The sequence below is a fragment of the Hyalella azteca genome, unplaced genomic scaffold (genome assembly GCF_000764305.2).
Source record: "Hyalella azteca isolate HAZT.00-mixed unplaced genomic scaffold, Hazt_2.0.2 contig2726, whole genome shotgun sequence".
Classification (NCBI taxonomy): domain Eukaryota; kingdom Metazoa; phylum Arthropoda; class Malacostraca; order Amphipoda; family Hyalellidae; genus Hyalella; species Hyalella azteca.
Window position 1 is genome coordinate 110,558 of NW_025932990.1, and position 22,784 is coordinate 133,341.

The window sequence follows — 22,784 nt, forward strand, 5'->3', positions numbered from 1 at the left end:
AGCATGCTTCTTATTAATAATCTTCTTATTCGTCTTTTCAATGACTCGAACTAAGTTTCTAGCTGGCGCCGGGAGATCAAACAGTAGGTTACCAAAAGACATTTTAATAGAATGCAACGTTTCGAAAATACAATTTTCATTATCAAGCTGGAGATGGTTTTACAACATTTGAAATTGAATTTGAAATGACTGAAGTACATATGAATGGTNACTGTAATCTGTAACTAATATCATGTATGGAGTACACACTGTAATCTGTAACTAATATCATGTATGGAGTACACACTGTAATCTGCAACTAATATCATGTATGGAGTACACATCAGTACCAGCTACTAAAAATCATTGAAATATTCTTTACACATTTTATAACTTGTATTTATCATTATGATGAAAATCTTACATATATCTATAATCCCTTGTAAGCATTTTGAAGAAAATAGCAACGATGTAATATTCATCTATTCATCTTCTGCTGCCTTTTAATTAATATTGTAATTAATGTGATGAGAACCTAATTGGAATTGATATAAAAGACAGGGAATATCAGAAATGTAGCTTTCGAAATTGGAAACTGTGTAGCATAATTCAGTAAACACCGGAAAATATTTCACCGAATTCCCCAAAAAATTAAAAAATTCCTCAATCATTTTTAAGGCGAAAGATTTCTTGATTAAATAAAGTCGAGATTCGCTGGATGATTCAGGCCGTTGGCAACTGTCACCTCAAAGTCGTGACCGTATTCAAGCACGGCCGTTTTGGCCGCCGCCCTCGGCCACAACGGCCACCGGGGCCACCAGCCGTTCCCGCCTCACGACCTCGACGTCGTGACCGTACTCAGGCACGGCCGTTTTGGCCGCCGCCCTCTCCGGCCACAACGGCCGCCGGGGCCACCAGCCGTTCCCGCCTCACGACCTCGACGTCGTGACCGTACTCAGGCACGGCCGTTTTGGCCGCCGCCCTCTCCGGCCACAACGGCCGCCGGGGCCGCCAGCCGTTCCCGCCTCACGACCTCGACGTCGTGACCGTGCTCAGGCACGGCCGTTTTGGCCGTCTCCCTCGGCCACAACGGCCGCCAGCCGTTCCCGCCTCACGACCTCGACGTCGTGACCAAACTCAGGCACGGCCGTTTTGGCCGCCCTCGGCCACAACGGCTGCCGGGGCCGCCAGCCGTTCCCGCCTCACGACCTCGACGTCGTGGTCGTGCTCAGGCACGACCAGCACCCCAAGGTCCTCGCTGGGGGCGTGGTAGCCGATGTCGATGTACACGACGGGGTAGTTCAGCTGGTTGCCGCTGTCCCATGAGTAGAGCTCCTGTCGGGTAGATCATTGGTGTGGGTAGATCATTGGTGTGGTAGATCATTGGTGTGGTAGATCATTGGTGTGGGTAGATCGTTGGTGGGAGTAGATCATTGGTGTGGGGGTAGATCATTGGTGTGGGGGTAGATCATTGGTGTGGGGGTAGATCATTGGTGTAAGGGTTGTACCCTCACCTTAGCCAGAGGGTTGTACCCCCATCTTAGCCAGAGGGTTACACCCTCACCTTAGCCAGAGGGTTGTACCCCCACCTTACCCAGAGGGTTATACTCTCACCTTAGCCAGAGGGTTGTACCCCCACCTTACCCAGAGGGTTATACTCTCACCTTAGCCAGAGGGTTGTACCCCCACCTTACCCAGAGGGTTGTACCCTCACCTTAGCTCTAAGGTTGTACCCTCACCTTAGCCAGAGGGTTGTACCCGAGGGTCGTGGTCTTCCTGAAAGGGTTGCTGAAGAGGAGGTCGACGTCGAGGGCTTGGTGCGTGTACAAGTCCAGGGCGAACCTGAACCAGGGTAACTCATGTAAATTATACGGATTTATGTTTAGTATTAAAAAAACTATTACTTCTTATTTGTTTGGTAACATTATTCATGTTATTAATTTATTTTCAAAAAAATTAACTTCTAACTGCAAGCCCAATCAGAAAATGTTTCATGAAGACGAAAAAGCGTATTATTTAAATGAATATTTTGTTTAAATTTCATGAAACGTTTGACAAAAATTGACTTCAATGGGAACACACAAATGTAACGTTATAATATAACATTTTATCGATCACAAATTGAAATGTTTTATACTTTTTTCGCATTCAGATAATGTGTTCGCAATCGATCGGTAAAATCATCACCCGGTTTTCAATGGGAATATTTTGTAAAATGAATCTCGATTATTTATTTATTGAGTTTAAGCAATCCGTTAAGGACATCTCTATTGTTTATCTGCTCAAAATATATTTAATTAATCACTATTTTAGGAAAATATTACCGTATTTTCGTCTCTCGTTCCGTGGCGCTGTCGATGCCGTACAGGACGCCGCAAGTGACGAACATTTCGCCGAACTTGTGGTGGTTCAGGGAAATGTTCCAGCTGTACTCGATCTGTGGGAACAGCAATAGAGAACAGCCTTCAAATGATTGTCTCTCACCAAAGGTTGTCATGATTGTCTCTCACCAAAGATTGTCATGATTGTCTCTCACCAAAGGTTGTCATGATTGTCTCTCACCAGAGATTGCCATGTTTTTGTCTCACCAAAGACACAAAATATGAAACAGCGGAAAGAAAACATTTCAAGACAACGTAATGATTTTGCAAAATGATCTTACTAAAACTTTGCGCAAGCACGATTTTAGCACATGTCACTGAAAGTTCTATCAAACGCTTATGACTACATCGATCTGTCTGATTTTTGGTAGAGAGATGGAGAAAAACATAGGAAACAAATTCTGACCTTCAAAATTTTTTTAACTCTATTACTTTTCGGGTTACAGCCATGCAAAGTTGAATATCGTTTTTTGGGACACCCGGTATATAGACGACCCCGACGAGGAAGAATTCATCTTTGACACACAGGGCAGCACCAGGCTTGGCACCGGCTTAGCCATGGTTAGCGAAGACGCGGTACTAGACGCGTGCGTACGAAGAAATTGATCTTCTGTGTGTAATGTGTAGTACTCCTCGTACAACAGTTACGAGGACTCTGATGATTCGGATCGCAACGCATAGGAACTCCTGAGCCTAATTGGGGCAGATCAACACTGAGAAGTTACTGCACAATTCAAAATTTTGTGGGTCTTTGATATCGCAGTGGTTGAAAAAAAAAGTGATTGTAATACAGGCTAAAACTAACTATTGGTTGAACGATGGAGTGGGTAGAAAAGAGGAGTAACACAATTCATTTTGTATTTTAATTGAGTGGCCAGGCAGTTTGTGAAGCTGGAAAGTACGGTTATTGCCGTGCTGACTTGAAATTCAAATAAACAGTTTTATTGTTTATCGTTTATTTATACGTTTCTAGCGTAATAAATAATAAAACTTATTATAAAAATTATATTTATTAACCTCCATTGACCAGCACATGTACGGCAAACTAGTGACTGTTCATGTCCACGATCGATTTTCGTCGAATAAAATATGATGTACAATTTTTTTCGGTGTAAACACGGCTCCAGTCTAGCTGTGTAAATTCAAATGAGTGGTAGAAATCTATGATACATTCAAGTGAATGAAGATGTAAGTAATAAAATTAAAAATGTTTATAGAACTTTTCACGTTTTGAAGGCATGCGTCAATGAGAAAACAAAGGTCAAAATATCTGATCCAAGTAAAATCCATGGTAGATTTAAGTGAATGAAGATGTAGGTAATAAAATTAAAAATGCTTATAGAACTTTTCACGTTTTGAAGGCATGCTTCAATGAGAAAATAAAGAACAAAATCTCAGATCCAAGTGAATTTTCTGATGTACAGTTTATGTACAAGTACTAGAGCAGAGCGCCAGGGGTTGCAGTGAGAGAGCGAGCAGTACTAGGAGTTCTATATAAAGAGTAAAGACAGCTCAATGTAAGCGAACCTCTAACTTGTCAAAATTAAATACTGCATTAGCTATATAGAAGAGGTAATACAAGTCACTAGGTTCAGTTAAACGGTATCGACAGAATAAGATGGTATTGTGCAACTTGATATTTCGGCTCATTAATAAAAAAAGGATACGTTTTGAATGGAAAAGACTTTGGGACTGGTATGAATCGGTTTTAAAATATTTTGCTCGAGGTTATCTAAGATAAACATCAGATTACTGGTTTTTAAAATCTCGTTAGGGGAAGTGCTGTTGAACGGTATGGTTGACAGTTACACATTTTGTAGTTCAAGCTTGAACACGAATAAAATATTTGTTTAAAAATTACTTTTTAAAGCCAACTGTTCTAAAGAATCCAGTGCCATTGATGTTACACATGTACAACGAATTTCTAATTTTATTTCAAATATTAAAATAAATTAGTGTTCAAATTTTTTTAATATTTAAAAAGATTCTAAATTTTCAAAATTATTTATTCTGTCAACTGGTTCAAGCATTATTTCTGACTTTATGCAAATGTGCAAAATTTCAGATCGATTGGGCAGTTAAAAGTGTGTTAAATATGGATTATAAGATTTGTAGCAGACAATATTATTTTTCGATTTTTTAATATTTAAAAAATATCTTTTATTTTAAAATTATTTATTTTATCAGTTGATTCATGCATTGTCTCCCACTCCACGCAAATGTTCAAAATTTCAGATTGATTAGACAGGTAGAAGTGTGTTACATATAAATTATAAGATTTGTAGCAGACAGACAAACAAACAAACAAACAAACAACAAGAAGTTAAGTTAAAAAGAAGTGTTTAAAAACAAGTAAATTTTTCGTGCTCACGTTAAGAGTGTCAGGCTCGAGCTTGACGACGACAGTGTTGTTGTTGCTGGGTATGCCATATATCGCCCATATGCCGTTCTCATCAGCAGCCAAGTCCAGGTAGCTCCTAGTCTCCGTGTACAAGAAGTTGTCACCGCTACTTGCGAGCAGCGGCAGCGGCTGGAACTTCACGGAGTTCGCTATGAAGTCAAATTTGATGACGTTGGAGGAGTTGCTTTCGTGGTAGTACAACGCGCCGTTGTATACCACGTGAGAGTTGCCCTGCGACGATATAATGTTATATTGTATTATATTATGTATTTATATTAAATTATATTATATTATATTATATTTTAGTATATTTTATTATATTATATAATAATATATATAGGCACAATTTTATAGCTTTTCAATTTTTCACGAATGTGAAAAAAACAAAAAGGGTAATTGAAAATATCCGCATTAATTTTTTTCAATCAAATATTTCTAAGAGAAATAAGGTAAACCATCAATATTTTCATAGATAAATAATATTCCCACATATTTTCAGCAAATTGTGGTGACTCTTCTCGTTATTTTCTTCAGTTTTGAATTATTGGATAATTAGCGTTTTCAGGAATCGAATTATTTTACTGTATATAATTTATTTAAATGTGTCTATCATGAAGCATTCTATTTGAGTTCTACCAGAGAGCGCTAAATTATACCAATATATTCAAATGAAATAAAATATTCAAATTGAAGCGACCTATTCAGAGCAAAATCTGAATATTCATGTTAAAGCCACGTACTCAAAATTGAATTAAAATTTCAAATAGAATCAATCTTAAAAAACGCATTCAAATTTATTCGAAAAAAATTCATAAAAAATTAAATTATTCAAGTTGAATCAACATTACCTAATTAATATAGATTAACCTATTTACTTCATAGATTAACCTGCTAAATGAATATTTATTTTAAAGATTTTGAATTATTATTTTTCAACTTAATTCCTAATTAACTGACCAATCAGCTAATTTTTATAACACAAACATATTATTCAACGCTTACCGTGAATGCAAAAGGCAGAGTGTAGTTCTTAGTGTAGTTATCCTTCCTGAACTTCTCCTTGTTTTCATACTCGTACAGAGTTTCAGGTTCTGAAGGTTTGGTCGCGTAGTAGTAAGGTTCGTAGAACTTACGTGGCCGAACGTCCCGTAGCCAGGCTCCGTAGTCGCTGTTCGAGTGGCGGTTGAAAACCGGTTTGCCAATTGCTGAAAGTTTGCAGTCTTCGGCACGGGAAAAATTATCGGGAAAAATATTAGAATAAATATCTGAATCAAAAGTCCGAACAAATACAGGCAATTTGCGGCCAAAATTATGAGCACATAATGACATGCAATTTGATATAACAGCAAACAATAGATATGATAAAAGCAAAAAGACTGAACGCATAAAAGAAACCTTGAAAATTTACCAAATTTTCAGAAAAAAAAATTAAAACTTGATGCCATGGCATATTATTTTCATTTATTTCCGCGGGTAATTTTTTTATTTAGGTAATCTAATGTTCTTAATTAAAGTGTTCCACTCACCAAGACTCCTGTTGCTGAAGCCTTCACTCACCAAGACTCCTGTTGCTGAAGCCTTCACTCACCAAGACTCCTGTTGCTGAAGCCTTCACTCACCCAGACTCCTGTTTTTGAAGCCAGGGTAAGTGTCGTTGCCGAACTGGCCAATATTAAGGCAGTAGAGGAAGCCGGAGTCGTGTACGGGTGGCGGCGGTGGGGGGCAGGCTTCACACACGGGCTGTGGGGGGCAAAGGTCCCCGAAAAGCTCTGAATAATTCGGGGCCTCGGGACCGAACGACACGCCGCTAGACGCGCCCGTCGACGGCTTGTAGCGACGGGGGTCGGTTTCTGGCAGTTAAAATATCCAAAATATTAGTTTGTATTTGTAAATATATCCCATTAATTGTTGTACATTTTTATTTCTGGTGGTGACAATAACCCGTAAATATAAATATTTTCTGATCAATTTTTATTTATGGCAGTAGAAGTAACCCAAATATATAAATATTTATTAATACATTTTATTTATATACTTATGACCCCTGCCGCTTCAATTAAAACTTTTGAAATAATTACTCGTATACAATTTGAAATCAAATATTTTAAATGTTAAAAAATAAAAATATTTTATCTTCGCTTTGTTTCATTTCATTCAAATCTCATTTGTATCGTTTTAGTCCCAGATTTAATCCCACAATTTTAATCTAACTTATTCCACGTTCCACCTTTTAGCCTATGGTGCACAATGTAATCACTTCCATTTATTCCAATTCATCCTAATTTACGAATCACTGTCATATTAATAATTGTAATAATAATAATGATGTTAATAATAATAGTAATAATAATAATAATAATAACAATAATATTAATAATAACAATAATAAAAATAATAATAACAATAATAATAATAATAATGAATATAATAATAATATTAATAACAATAATAACAATGATAAAAACAAACGTGCAAATAAGTTCAAATTTTTTAGATTATCGGCAAGTAAGTCACAAATAATGGCACATATGAATAGCACAAATGGTTTAACAATGTGTGTAAATAATTCGAATTCGTAGATCAATCAACCAATAAAAATAGTAATGTTAATAAAATAATTGTTTGCGATTATATTAGGGGTGGGTTATAGCAGCTGGTCACAGCAGCTGGTCACAGCAGCTGGTCACAGCAGCTGGTCACAGCAGCTGGTCACAGCAGCTGGTCACAGCAGCTGGTCACAACAGCTGGTCACAAATCTCACCGTATAGCTCAACAGCTCCACGGGTGACCGCCAGTTCGTTCTTGGCGATGCAGTAGAAGTTGCCGTAGTCTGAACTGCTGATGTTGGTCAGCAGCAACACCAGCGTCCTCTGGCCGGCAGGGGAAGAAAAAAGTTTTGTTATCTCCTCGGAACGCTGTTAATCAACCACTCTATGCCATACAACATCCAAACATATGGGATGTTGTAGACGCGGTACTACATACCATCCCCCTACCATTTAAACGTAGGTGGTATGTGGCCTAGTTGTTAAAGTTCAGAGTACAAAGATTGGCGCAGAGAGGCGCGGGTTCGATCCCAGCTCTGTGCGCCAGTTTCTGGTCAGAATCGGCGAGGAGGCCGGGCGTTTGAGCAAAGTAGAATTGGAGCAGTGAGTTGCGAGTTCGAGACCGCAAAAAACTATGAATGTTCTGCGTAATTGAGAATCGGTGTCAGGCGTACGGCCTACAAAAGGCTGAAATCAACTATTATTGTTATTTATCATTATGTGGGACGCTGTAGACGCCGTACTACCTACCATCTACATGTAATTGGTATGCGGGACGTTGTACACGCGATACCACCAACTATACCCACCTACCATCCACCTGACATTCGTCAACCATTCAAACGTAAGTGGTATGCGGGATATACCACATACCACCCGTAAAAAGGAAATATGTGGGACGTTTTAAACACGCTACTACCTACCATCCACCTACCATCCAAACATAGGTGGTATGCGGGACGTTGTAGATGCGGTACTTGTCGGAGTTCTCGAGCAGTTGTCCATGTTTGTTCTCCCAGTAGGTGAGCGCTGCTGGGAAGCTCTCCACCCTGCACTCCATCCTAGCGGATGACCCGTTGAACGCCCCGACCTTCCACTCCTTCACTTGGATGAACGGCTCGACTGTAATCAAATTAATAATAATAATAGTGTTATAAAATTATTCTTAACACGTTTAGATATAATAACTTTTGACAATATTTGAACTAAATAAGGGATGACATTCTCAGGCCTTATCCTTATTAGTCACAAGACACTAAAATCGCTCACAGGTCACCTCAGGGACTCACAAGACCTTCCCCTCCTTCGGACTCACAGGACACCTCGAAGACTCACAGAGCCTCCTACTTAGGACACGCAGCGCACTTCCTATACTCTCAGGACGCCTTCTGGCCTCACATAACCTCCCTCACGACCAACCAGACGTGTCTAAATACTCACAGGACCTCCCTACATGACTCACAGGACCTCCAGGACTCACAGTGCACCTCCAGCAGGAAGGTCCTGACGGCGTCAGGAGGGACGCCGTTGTAGGCGATGCACTCGTAGCCGCCCGTGTGGTCCCGCCGCACCCGCGTCAGGTTCAACACAGACCCCGTGACCCCCGCGTCTGTCACGGAGATATTCGTGTATCTTTGTCGGGACTTTGTTAACTGCTTACGATAATCAATTACGATAACAGATCTATCAATTAACTCTGCGTAAAAATAAATTATTTACAATTGAAATCATCTCGTGAACGGTTTTCACTCATTCTTAAAGATGTCCGAAGAATAAAAATCTGGAAAAGTGTCATATGCCTTCGCTCCTTTACTCGATATCTGCAGTATAACTATACTGCAACCGAGCGTCTTTGCTACTATAATCGATATCTGCAGTATATAGCTACTGCAAACAAGTATCACAAGTTTTATTGTGACGACATAACTGATTAATAAGGACGAGAGTTTGTTGGATGAGAGCAAAGTGAGCGCTCCCATTTCAATTGTGACATAAGTGATTATAATCACTTATGGTGACAGTCGATGTAATGATAATGAACAAAATTGCAATTATGTTAGCGAAAAAATTACCTACTGACTTCGTAACCTGTGGTGCCATACCAGCGAACTTTTGGTGCTTGCACGAAAGTCAAAACGTCTATTCAGAAATATATAGGTAATTATAAATATTATTTCATAAGTGGTCTGAATTATTATGTATCCGCTGCCCGGTATAGATATATAGTAATATCGTCAACTTAATTACCTACTCGATTAGGGTGATAGTCGGCTGTCTTTCGTCTTACGTGCAGAAAGACGTCATTAACCCTTTCGTTTTAATGAGTGTCTTCACGCCCTTCCCCCCTCCCTACCCTTTTCTTCTTCTGTCCTCTTACGTTCAGAAGGTATATCACAATTTAGACATTATGAGTCAGTAATTTTAATTAATGTATTTACTTTACAAGCCCTTCCTCCTCTCTCCTTTTACGTGCATAAAGTACGTCACAATTTTAGACATGATTAATTTTTTTGACTTGTCACGCCTGTCCCATCTTTCCCCCTTCCCTCCCTCAACCCCATCCCCCCCTTACCTCCCTCATCCCCCTCTCCCCCCAAATTTCCATAACCCGTTGGGATGCTGGCGCCGTCCCCGCGTCTCCAGTGGACGCGTGGGGTCGGGACGCCCGTCGCCTCGCAGCGCATGCGTACGTCGTCCCCCTCCCGCACCACCAGCGGGCCCGGGGACCAGCCCGTCACGGGACCTGTCATGGTCATGAATTTATGAATTTATGAGTCCTTGAAGTCCATATACGGAAGCGTGTAGCGGCCTAAACATACACATCGGCCCAAGTACACGTATCGGTCCAAGTACACGTAGCGGCCCAAGTACGCGTAGCGGCCTAAGCACACATAACAGCCTACGCACACGTAGCGGCCTAAGTGCATGTAGCAGCCTAAGCACACATAACGGCCTTAGCATACGTAGCGGCCAGGTCTATTTTATTTTACAACGCGGCCTAAGTACACGTAGCGGCCAATTTCTCATCAGTGATTGGTGGGATTAGCTTGAAAAGCCTTCAGTGATTGGCTGACGTAATAACGTACTTATACCTATTTCTGCTAGTTCCCTGAAAAAAACGAACAACAAGATTGTTAATAAAAAACATGCTCTGGTCTTTAATCAAACTTGCATAAAAGAAAAACTTCTGCCGAATTACACCAATTTCTGATAGTGTATATATATTGTGAAGGAAATAGTCTATGGTTATATATTATGATGATCATAATCTATTGTTTATGCGCCCTGACCCCCCAACCCACCGGGGAGGGCGGGGGGGATGAGGAGGTGGCGGGGGGAGGTGCCGTTCACCTTCCACGTGTTGACCCCCGGGACCCCCGGGGCGCCCGCCAGCCCGGGGTCTCCCGTGCGGCCCCGCGGGCCCGGCAACCCTGGGGGGACATGTTCACAAATGTTCTATAAATTGTTAAATAATAATAATACAGGAATCTATTAATAATAATTATACAGAAATGTTCTATAAATTATTAAGTTTTAAATGTTCTTCTATATATAATTTAATATTAATATAATTCTAGATTTACTATATTATAAAATATATACTGTTATATACTATATTTCATTAAATACAATTTTATCAACTATATTATAAAATATGTTTATACCGTTATATACTATATAATAATAAATATAGTTATAAATTACACGACAATTAAAATTTGAAACTTCAATAATTTAGTAAAAAATTATTTTTTAAGACACAGAAACCTTTATTTTTTACACTCAGAGAAATGAATAAGACTTTGTCCGAATAACGGTGCACTTCATGCCCTTATGTGGGTCATCCTGACACAGTTTAGCCCGGCAGAAGGGCGGATCAGTGCTACGTCCGTACTCTACTCGTGCTCTGAGTAAGAAAGTGTGTCACTACGTGGACAACGTGACCCATTAACATTTCTGAATGATGAAAATAATTAATAATTATATTGTTTAATATTCTTACTAAAAAATATATGATATAAGACTCACCCCGCACCCCCTTGTCTCCGGTCACCCCCTGGATGCCCTGTGGGCCTGTCGCTCCTGTAAAGGAATATTATTGTAAAATATACCTTTTTAAAAATATTATTATTATAATAATTATTAAAATATTAATAAAATTCTAATATTTTATTTATTCTATAATACTTTATTATACAATAACAATCAGCAGTGAAAAATCCAAATATTCACGAAAAATATAGAAACCAGAGTGACAAGAAAACGAATCATTGAAGATACACCAACACAAACCCCAACACAACCCCCAACACAACCCCCAACACAACCCCCAACACAACCCCCAAGCTGCCTTCGTAAATTAAGAAGCAAGCGATTAAATAGAAGCGCCTGCACAGCTCCGCTGTGCTGAACGACGCCGTTCAATATTTTATGGGACGTCTGAGGTCTATATTTTATGGGACGTCTGAGGTCCATATTTTATTAAACGTCTGGGGTAAATATTTTATGGGACATCTGAGGTCTATATTTTATGGGACGTCTGAGGTCCATATTTTATGGGGCGTCTGAGGTCTATATTTTATGGGACGTCTGAGGTCCATATTTTATGGGACGTCTGGGGTAAATATTTTATGGGATATCTGAGGTATATATTTTATGAGACGCCTGACGTCTATATTTTATGGACTCATGGAAAAATTAGGGTTTATGGTTCAAGGGTTATAGGTCATTGTTTAAAGTGTATGGCATTGAAGATTCGAGGGTTATTGTTTATGGACCGTTGGGCGTTTATGAATTATTTATTTTTATGAATTATGAATTTAATTCTTTATGAATTTTATTTTATGAATTATGTATTTTTAATCTATTATAAAGAGCTTTTGAGCGTTTCTGATTTATATATTTTGGAACGCCGGACGGTTTTTAGAGTAAATTTTATGAACCGTTTTTGGTTTTTGTTATATGAACCATTTATTATTTATATTTTATGGGTCTTTGGACCGTTGGACCATTTGTAGCGTCTATTATATGAACCGTTGACCGACTTCTACATAGATTATTATCCTTTTTTTTGCTTGAGGCTTGGCGCAGCGAGTTTTGCAAATTTTATTCATAAATTCAAAGTTTGAACTTGTTTAGATTTCCAAAAATGGATTTGAATGAGAGTTCCTTATAAAATGTTTGCTTGAACTTGACTTTCGAAACTATGTGCAGGATTCGGAATATTAGAGCCCAGAATTTCGAGAGGGGTTTTTTTTATCAGGTTACAAGGATTGTCTATTCAGAGCTACGCCCTGTATTTAATGCATGAATTAACGGATCGCGAAAACAATAATGGTTGTCTGAAGCGGTCACCAGTGGCATTCGCAGCTGGTGGTAGTTCATATTTTGCTACCATTTGACCCCATAATGATTTATATTTGATCAACCATTTAACTATAATGATTTATATTTTATCATCCATTTGACCTAAGTAATATATGTTTTACGAACCATTTAACATAGGAATTGATATTTCAAAAAGCATTTTGCCATAATAATTCATGTTTTACGAACCCTTTGACCATAATGGTTTATATTCGATGAACCATTTAACCATATAATAACTCATGCTTTACGAACCATTAAACCATAATGATTTATGTTTTATTGGCCGTTATGTCGTTTATGGCGAATATTCTATGTTTGCGTATCTCTTCCCGATTGCTAATCTCCGTTAAATTGGAGGTGCTGTTTATTTGAATTAAAAACCTATAGTAAACTTTGTTGAATTAATTTATGTGGATAACGGGAGCAAGACTGGCCGCAATAATTAAATGGAAACCAAATCATTAGAACTGGTATCGTTACTTCGAAGTTATCTAACGAATGTTTTTCGAGATTTCAAAGCAAACCACAGAACAACCAACGTGCCGATCGTGAGTTCAATTGTTTTTTTTTCTCCTAATGGAATGCGGCAAATTTCCATTCAATTAATGTTAACGTTCGAGCGATCCGTAAAAACTGTTAGGCTCACGGCTTGAGGAATTTTTTTGTAACTTCAAGGAGCGCGGATTTCGCTAGAACTCCTGCTTCTTTTAAACTGTCACTCCCCCCACACCCTTCAACAGATCTCCCCCTTCAAAAGATCTCCCCTTTCAACAGCCCTCCCCCCTTCAACCATAACAGATCCCCTTCCCATAACAGATCCCCCTCCCATAACAGATCCCCCTCCCATAACAGATCCCCTCCCATAACAGATCCCCTCCCATAACAGATCCCCTTCCCATAACAGATACCCCTCCCATAACAGATCCCCCTCCCATAACAGATCCCCTTCCCTCAACAGATCCCCCTCCCATAACAGATCCCCCTCCAATAAACGATCCCCTTCCCATAACAGATCCCCTTCTTCAACAGATCCCCCTCCCAAAAATATCCCCGCACTTCTCCAAAAAAAAAGTAATTTCCAGATTTTCGTTCACCCCCGCAGGCCGCGATGACAATAAATCAGGAGTTTTAGAGCCAGTAACCGACACGGGCCCAGATGGGGCCCAGAACTGGGCACCGTGCCGCCCGTCTCACCGTCTGTCCTGCTGCGCCCATCTCACCGTCTGTCCCGTTGCGCCTGTCTCACCGTCTGTCCCGTTGCGCCCGTCTCACCGTCTATCCCGTTGCTACCGTCTGTCCCGCTGCGTCCGTCTAACCGTCTGTCCTGTTGCGCCCGTCTCACCGTCTGTTCCGCTGCTCCCGTCTTACCGTCTGTCCCGTTGCGCCCGTCACGTCCGGGCAGACCGTCAAATCCTGGTATTCCGTCCACGCCAGGAATTCCGTCCAGGCCATTCCGTCCTGGAATTCCGTCCAGTCCAGGCTCTCCTGGCAGGCCGTCCCTTCCGTCCAGACCTGTCAATCCTGCGGACAGAAAAAGGTAAACGTATAGTGAAGACAAACAGAGGCACTGCATCTCAGACAGTGAGGACAAACAGAGGCACCAAATCTCATACAGTGAGGACAAACAAAGGCAGAAAATCTAAAACAGTGAGGACAAACAGAGGCACCGCATGTAAGACTGTGCGGACGAGGCATCTCAAAACTGTTGAGGCCAAACAGAGGCACTTCCTCTCTTACAGTGAGGGCGAACAGAGTCATCGTATCCCAGGCAGAGAAGACATGATTAATAATAATGAACGAAGATTTGTTGAAAAAAGTGCGCAGAAAACTTAGGGAAACTGAAAAAGATATCAAATCAAATGTCACATTCCACATAAAAAAACTATAGATGAATTTATGAGTTCTTTGCATCCAGATTCATGTTTCCGACCACGCAGACGTGTGAAGAATATCCGAATATAAGTTTCTGAATATTAATATTCATCCCTGAAGAACATTTTGTCATTCAGGTGGGCGAGTCACTTTGAAATTTTGAATAAAATACTTTGCATGCCCGTCAGCAAATCGAAAACTCGCTGACCTGTACAGAACGTGTCCGAAATCCGGGATGTATGTTACGGTCTTTTATAGGACTTTGTCGTTCACTCTTTTTTTCAGAAGCATTTTTGAATTCGCTTACATATTATTTAGATACTGAAAAAAGGTGATAGATTTAACTATAAATTCGGATAACGTAAAAGGGGTGCATCCTACAGGTTTCTTTTATGATATAACCATATCGTTCAGACTTTTTAATCAATTCGAATCGAAGCGAAGATGGCAAGGCTAAAGTCAGGCTATTTACTAGTTAAACCTTACTCCTTAAGAAATGTTATCTCGATTCTTTCCCTGTAGTGTTCGTAGGAGTGCAGCGGGTTGCAACAAAATGTACAACGCTAAATAAGCGTGGCCAAAATTTGACCCGCTACAGCAGCACAAACCTTCCTCGCAGTCTACCGAAGCAATGAATATGCACGATATGAAAACCATTAATCCCTAATAACGCAATGCTGAAACCGTTATACCATTTTTATCCAATATATAAACCATTAAACACCAACTGCAAATTGCAAAATCCATTGAACCATTATTTCACAATATAGAAACCATTAAACCCCAACTGCGCAATGCCGAAACCATATTAAATCATTATTGCCTGATATAAATGAACCATTGAACTTTCATTGCCCAATGAATGAACCTAATCAAAATTAATTATAACGAAATATGTCCAACATCCAAGAAAAATTTCAAGTTTGTGCAGAAATTAGAAAATTATATTGGAATTTCCTGAATAAATTACACACTGCATTTATAGAAGATATATTCACCCTAATTAGTCAATTATTCCTATATTAGATATCAACTTTTAGACAACATGATTCACTGCTTGTCTTTGACACTGTCGTAAAGAACAGTTTTACTTTACATATTTTATTTCACCAATAAATAATCTCATCGTGCGCTTTACCTTCGCTCCAGCAATTGACGCGCCGTTCTTTAATAAATGCGATTTCATATGAGACACAAATAAGAATAACATAATAAATAATAGTATATTATAAATTAACGTATTTTTGAGTAAGGAAACAAATGCTGAATCTCTTCGCTTGACACTTAAATTTTCTTAATGAATTTTTATAAGAGAATTTTCTGTGCCCATTGTAGCGCAATTATTCAAGGGGTATTTGCCGTAAATATATTTTATTCTCAAATTAATTTAAAAATATAACTCAGTACTCACTGCGCTGAGGGACAGAGAGCGCATTTTCTCGTTGACGCAAACGTGAAGTCACGGACGGACAGACAGACAGACAGACGGATGGACATGACGAGCACAATAGTGCATTTTTACCATAAATGAGGAAATGCGCTAAAAAGAAGATCATATTAATTCAATTTTTTTTAATAAATGTAAATTTTATGCATTTTCTCACCAGTGTTGCCCATGTCGCCCTTCTTCCCATCGATGCCAGGAGGGCCCCGCTGGCCTGTGAGGCCCGGGGGTCCAACGGGGCCCGTGCTGCCCTTGGGACCCGTGGGGCCCGTCTCTCCCTTGCTGCCCGTTCGGCCCCGTTCCCCTGCACGTCCCTCGGGACCCACGGGGCCCGGCGGGCAAGATGCCCGCGTGCGGGTACAGAATTCTTCGATGGCGTCGTACTGCGCAGTGAGGTTATAGATGGCAATTTAAACTTGAATGCAATTATTGATGTTTTAAATAAGACATTAATGTTTATTTTACATATACATTATATTTTAACTTTTCATGTCATGTATCATTGGTTTGATGATGATAGTAATTTAAAGAGAAGCTTAGAAATGATTCCATTATTCAAATTCTTATCAATGTACAATGACATCGTAGTGGCCAAAACCATTGTTTAATATTGAGCTCTTGATTAATGGCTTTGCATATTCGATATATTGACAATGATATTCACAGTTCAAGTGATTAAATGGCCTGAATCTTATACCGGGTCATGAAATCCATTTAAATTTTATTGAAATTTTCCCAGTGGTGGAAAAAGCATTATTAGAACATTCGGAAAATTTAAATTATATTTCTGTAATGAAAAAGTGAAAAACAGCAATGGAAACTTATGACTTTCAATATTCGAGACGTGGAAACAAAGTAGGACGCATCAAAAAATTGCACGCAATTAAAACGTAAAAGGTATTTTCCATAACAAAGTAACGTTTCATCAGTTCAAAATAAAAAAAAATCTCCAGATTCACTTTAGAAACAACAGAGTAAAAATTAAAAAAACTTAGAATTATTCTAATTGAAGTTTCATCGCAAAAATAATCAATTTTCATCAATCAAAATTGAAGTTTCATCGCAATCAATTTGATTGAAGCTCAAGTAACTTTCTAAACGATTCCAGAAAATATTTTTTTTGACGATTCAAAACTTTACTTTGAATATATTGCAGGCTTCGCTGCCCTCAGCGTGGGCACCCTCAGATTTTCCCTCACAATGCATACTCGTCAAACGGTCCAATGTCATTAAATTTAAAAAATAAAACTCGGTACTCACTGCAGTGTGCGACAGAGAGTGCATTTTCTCGTCGACGAAAACGCGGTTACGGATGGACAGACGGACGGACATAATGAACATAATAGCGCCTTTTTTCCATAAATGAGATAATGCGCTAAAAATCAAAAAAATGTAAAAAAAATCAAACAAATTTAATTAATTATTGCAAATTTTCGTCGTATAAAAGTGGTAGGCAACTGAGCATTAGACACTCAACAGTCACTGGCAAAATATAAAAACTTTTGTTATTTAATAAAATATTATTGTACGAATGTAGACTCGCTCATCCGTATAGATCGTCTGCGACCGAGGTCACACTCTTAGCAAGTGCAATCTAAAATTTGCATTTTAATTTGAAATTTATAATATTTTGTATGTTTGTTCATTGCAATCTTAATTTAAAATTTACGAAAATTGGAATGCGGAAGGTGTGCGTCGATAGATTATTATGCGGTGCGAAGCCCGCATAATAATGTAGTGTGTTACTTCCGAGCGCGTATTTTGAAAAGAGGATATATGAGAATCAAATGGAATAGATGCAATATATTTTTTTCTCATATGCATCATATTTATTACTTTACTTTGTGAGTCAGAAGTGTACTTATTGCTTGTTTTGTTTTGTTTAGGAAAACCTCGAGACTTAGTTCCAGCATTTGTTCAATAAAGTCATATTAATTGAAGACCCTTATTTAGTAACCAGCCCCTATAGCTAGTGCGATCATTCAGTTCAAGTTGGAGTGTCCAGGTGACTCCAGCACCAGCTAGAGTGCGAAACTTCTCAAAGATTGAAGCTAGAGAAATTCACATAAATGTTTCGAGATTAAATATTTAATACTTTATTTAGTTAATGCAATCTTCATAAATAATATTTGCTTCTTTAATGTTTTTAAAAATGCACTTTAATAAGAACTAATTTTGTGACGAAATTTATGTCTCGTTTTTCCAGCTTTTGTCGTCACAAAGTTTGAAGTGTACATTGGAAAGATAGAACGAGCTAGTAAGGTAGGAATGACAAAAATAACTGTTACATTTCCTACATAGTTTAGTCACAAATTGACTTTTGAAAGTTTAAAAAAGTTCTATCGAGGAAGTAGCAATCCAGGAACGAAATGGAGAGCGCGGTCTTTAAAACGAAGTGGCAAGCACAGTCTTCAAAACGGAGTAGAAGGTACAGTCTTTTAAACGAAGTGGCAAGTACGGACTTTAAAACGAAGTAGAAGACACAGTCTTTAAGGCGTTGAGGCAAACACAGTCTTTAAAACGAAGTAGAAGGTACAGTCTTTGAAATGAAGCAGAAAGCTCAGTCCTTGAAACGAAGCTGGAAGCACAGTCTTTAAACAAAGGTGAAAGTACAGTCTTTACAACGAAGTAAAAAGCACAGTCTTTAAAGCGAAATAGGAGGCACATTCTTTAAAACGAACTAGAAGGCACAGTCTCTAAACGAAGTAGAAAGCACTGTCTTTACAACGAAGTAGAAAGCAAAGTCTCTAAAACGAAGTCGGAAGTACAGTCTTTGAAACGAAGTAGAAGGCAAATGTTTTTAAACAAATTAGAAAGCACAGTCTTTAAAACGATGTAGGAGGCAAATTCTTTAAAACGAAGTAGAAAATACAGTATTTAAAACGAAGTAGAAAGCACATTCTTTAAAACAGAGTATAAGGCACAGTCTTTAAAAACGAAGTAGAAAGCACAGTCTTTAAAACGAAATATTAGCACAGTCTTTAAAACGAAGTAGAATGCACAGTCTTTGAAACGAAGTAGACGGTACAGTCTTTAAGATGATATCGTTCATCGGCGCTCTAAGCAGTTTGGCAGCGCGCCGCTGCGATCGGTTTGCTCGTTATATTTGATGCCGCGTCGTTATATTTGATGCGAGGCCGGCAAACCTGATGCGGTTTCTTAAAACTGTTGATGACGCCGGCATGTTACTTGTTTGGGGGCTACTTGGCCGCCATATTAACTGCGAGACGCTGCGCAACAGACGATGCACACTGAGCAACAGACGGCCAACAGCAGCGGGACTGCGAGACGCTGCGCAACAGACGCCAACAGCAGCGGGACTGCGAGACGCTGCGCAACAGACGGCCAACAGCAGCAGGACTGCGAGACGCTGCGCAACAGACGCCAACAGCAGCGGGACTGCGAGACGCTGCGCAACAGACGGCCAACAGCAGCAGGATAATGCACAAACCAAAGGAAAAATATGGGCACGGTACAAAGGGTTAAACAATCTTGGCTTATATGTTATTAATGAATATTTGTAATATGTGCCATCGATAATTATATAGAACTACGTTAAAATGATACCATAAAAAATAAACTTATTCCAGGCACAGAACACTTTAAAAAGCAACGCCATTGAGAGATGAGTAAACAATTCATTTTTCGACCAGTTACCTCAATACTTACTGTCGTGCGAATGTTTTAAGTTCCAACCTATGTTTCAGTGTTTTAATTTTAAAAAACTTCTGTTTTATTCCATCTCTACTCACCGGAATTTTCGAGTACGATGTGAGCTGCAGCCATGAAGTGTCTTCCTCTTCAGGAGCATCTTGAGAGGAGGAAACTCCTGCAGTCGTTTCTTCTTGTGTTGCTTGGTCACTTTGGGTATCGTACGTCGTACTTGTATTCCCCGTGTTCCGTGAAATGTTTACAAAGTTACGTGAATTATGCAAACGTTCGGGGATTTTTGGTCCGCTTATGGTGCGTGGAGCTGTATTGTGGATTAATAAACTATGCCCACGACCATCAGGCATGTCTATATTTGATACAGTCACGTGTCTTCTTCCTTCGTGGCCACTCGCAACATGAGTGGTGCTTCGCTGCACGCCACTCATAAAGTTGTCTGAGTGGCGATACGGTGAGCTAAAAGCTCGTCCCTCGGCTACGTTTGTGGCGTGTGAAGGATCAATGACAGGACTGTAGTCGACGTTGTCCTTGCGACCACGTCCCCTCGTCAACAACCCTCTCAACCGCACCGCTCTGTATGAGCCACTTGTGTCAGCCTCGTTTAACGACTTACCGGAAGACGTGCCGAAGTCTGAGTAAACGGCCCTATCTTTACGAGAAACGCCTCTGCCCGGCCTTCTTCTACCGTTTTTTCTAGAGGCAATTTTGTTGTCAGCTTTGAATGTCGTACGCCGACGACCATGAGATGATGTATCGGGCCAGGACTGCCATTGATCTTCGTATTGTCGCTCACGAGCACGACGGAAACTACGACGTTGCGTTTGGTCGTAGTCTGCCCATCGCTTTGGCCTGTCGAGCGATGACACGTTAAGTATCAAGTCGTTATATGTTCCCTTTTCGTTTAATTTACTCGAATTTTTATTGTCCAAAACAGCATTATTTTGATCGATGTTCAGTGGGACGAAGTTTCGCTCTTCCCCTGCCCTAGTTTCTTCGTCGAATAATAAGTAATCATCAAGTGTCTCTTCGTCACCACTATAATCGAAATAATAATCGAAATTTAATAGTTTATTCTCAAAATCCGAGCCTCTCCCCTCGATGCGAATTTTTCTCCGATTTTTTAAATCCTCACTTCCAGCTGCAAGATGGCTAGAAAACCCGGAAGAATGTGCATCGTATTCTTCATCATCCGTAATAATATCGAGATTCTCTTGTTTCTGATAGAAAGAATCGAGTTTTTTCAAAGAGTTGACGTAAGCCTCGTCTGTTTTGATACGCCGCAGCTCCGTCATAAGCCTTGCCAGCTGCTGATGAACTGAGCTGTGTTCTTCAAAATGATTTCGGCGCATGATATTTAACTGATGGTGTAAATAAAAGATCGATGCTGCTTGTGCCACACAAATGACCACGAAGGCTATAATATATGGACCATGATAAGTTCTGTTGGACACAGCCCCTGTTGCAGGAACAGAACAGACATTCTTCCTACACCTGTTGACGTGATGACTTTTTCCGCTCCTGTTTCCTTTAGCGTCATTCGAAAGATGTGGACCGGGCAAATTAAGAGTAATTATTTTATCATGATTACTAGATACTTTATAATCATTTGAATTGCAGTCATGATGGCGGCTTTTTCGGGTTGAATCTTGCAGTTTCTTTCGATCGTCGCCCTTCGCCTCGCCCGTCACCGAGTGGTAAACTGTCATCTCGGTCAGCCAATCCTTCAATGGTTTTCACATAAAATCACGACACTGAAATATTCTCTTTAATAATTGAATTGGTTTTCATTTACAAAGCACATAAGTCAACTATTTCTGTTAAGAATTTCGGTATATCATTTCGTTCAATTTTCCCAGGGAACTCATTAAAATCGAAATGTTCATACCAACACAATTATCAATCCAGTTAAAATGAAAATTTTGATGCAACTTGTCTAAGAAAAAAAATTAAAATCTCATTATATGTTCAGATTCGAACTTACATGTCTTTTATTTTTATTTATTCTCTTACTCATCTGAGTAGTGGACAAGAAGAGTATAAGAGTCTCTGAATGCATAATTAACAGCAACCAGAATGCGTATATTTATATAAATATATATATGATACAGAAACATAATCCTTATGTTTGGTATCGTACGCATAAAAAGCTCTCAGTGTTCGTAAACAACCCACAACGCACAGACTTTTCTTACCATTTGCAACTTAAATAAGCTTGTGTTTTCAGAACTTCCTTTGTTAGATGATGAGACCCACAATTTTCAACACTGATGACGAGAAAATTTATTCCGAAAAAATAGTATGTTTCGAAGATAATTCTTAAGATATTTTTTCGGAAACGTGACATTGATATTAAGCAGTGTGTTTCAATACTTATCGATGCTACAAAAAATCGCACACATTTTTTCGACAGTACAATTAATAGCTTTACAATTTTCACAAAAAATCTTTCAATTCTCACAAACTCGTACAGCGAATATAATAGTTTATATTTAATTACTCATCCAAGGACTCGCAATTGAAAAAATACTCATTCATCAATTAATAATGTTTATAGTTTTTCCTTTTTAATTAACAGAGATATAGGAAATAAAATTCCGGCAATTCTCATTAAAGCTTACCACTGCAATATTTATGAAAATATTTCTTTATATTTTATTAGAATTATCGCCACTCATTACGAAGTAGCGATTTGTGCAGCAATATGAAACTTTGAAGTGTTGTGCTGTCATTATGTACGAAAATCGTATAAGCATATAACCATGTTAATTGACTTTGACAATAATTTAAACAATAATGCGCATAACGATTAACACACGAAGTAACGATAGTAAACAATTGGTGAGTTTCAACGAACATGATTACAAAAGATTATAGTAGTTACAATCTTTTTTCGGTGTGATCCATTTATTTACCACTTTTGACCACATAACGGAATTTAGAATGTGCAATGAAAAATCTAACTTTCATTTAAAAACAAAGGAAAATAATTTTTAATTGTATAGAAAATTTACATGTATCTGTGATCAAATAAAATTCAATATTTATAATATTTAATCATGATAATGTCTATTGCCTTGATAGATCTGACGTCAACCTCCTTTAAATTGTTGGCCGCTGCTCCT

The 22,784-nt window shown here is 39.0% G+C and overlaps 1 protein-coding gene across 1 annotated transcript; it reads right to left on the reverse strand.

Annotated features, from left to right (window-relative positions):
* Positions 1-216: 216 nt before the first annotated feature.
* On the reverse strand, positions 217-21,652 carry LOC108681963. Its single transcript, XM_047885659.1, has 15 exons — positions 19,746-21,652; positions 16,154-16,376; positions 14,046-14,198; positions 11,337-11,390; positions 10,610-10,738; positions 9,906-10,050; positions 8,788-8,918; positions 8,242-8,429; positions 7,523-7,631; positions 6,381-6,611; positions 5,764-5,981; positions 4,732-4,992; positions 2,304-2,416; positions 1,719-1,821; positions 217-1,314 (listed from the first exon to the last, which is right to left on the reverse strand). The coding sequence occupies exons 1-15, from the start codon at positions 21,366-21,368 to the stop codon at positions 1,117-1,119; spliced, it is 3,879 nt and encodes a 1,292-aa protein (XP_047741615.1). The 5' UTR covers positions 21,369-21,652; the 3' UTR covers positions 217-1,116.
* Positions 21,653-22,784: the final 1,132 nt, after the last annotated feature.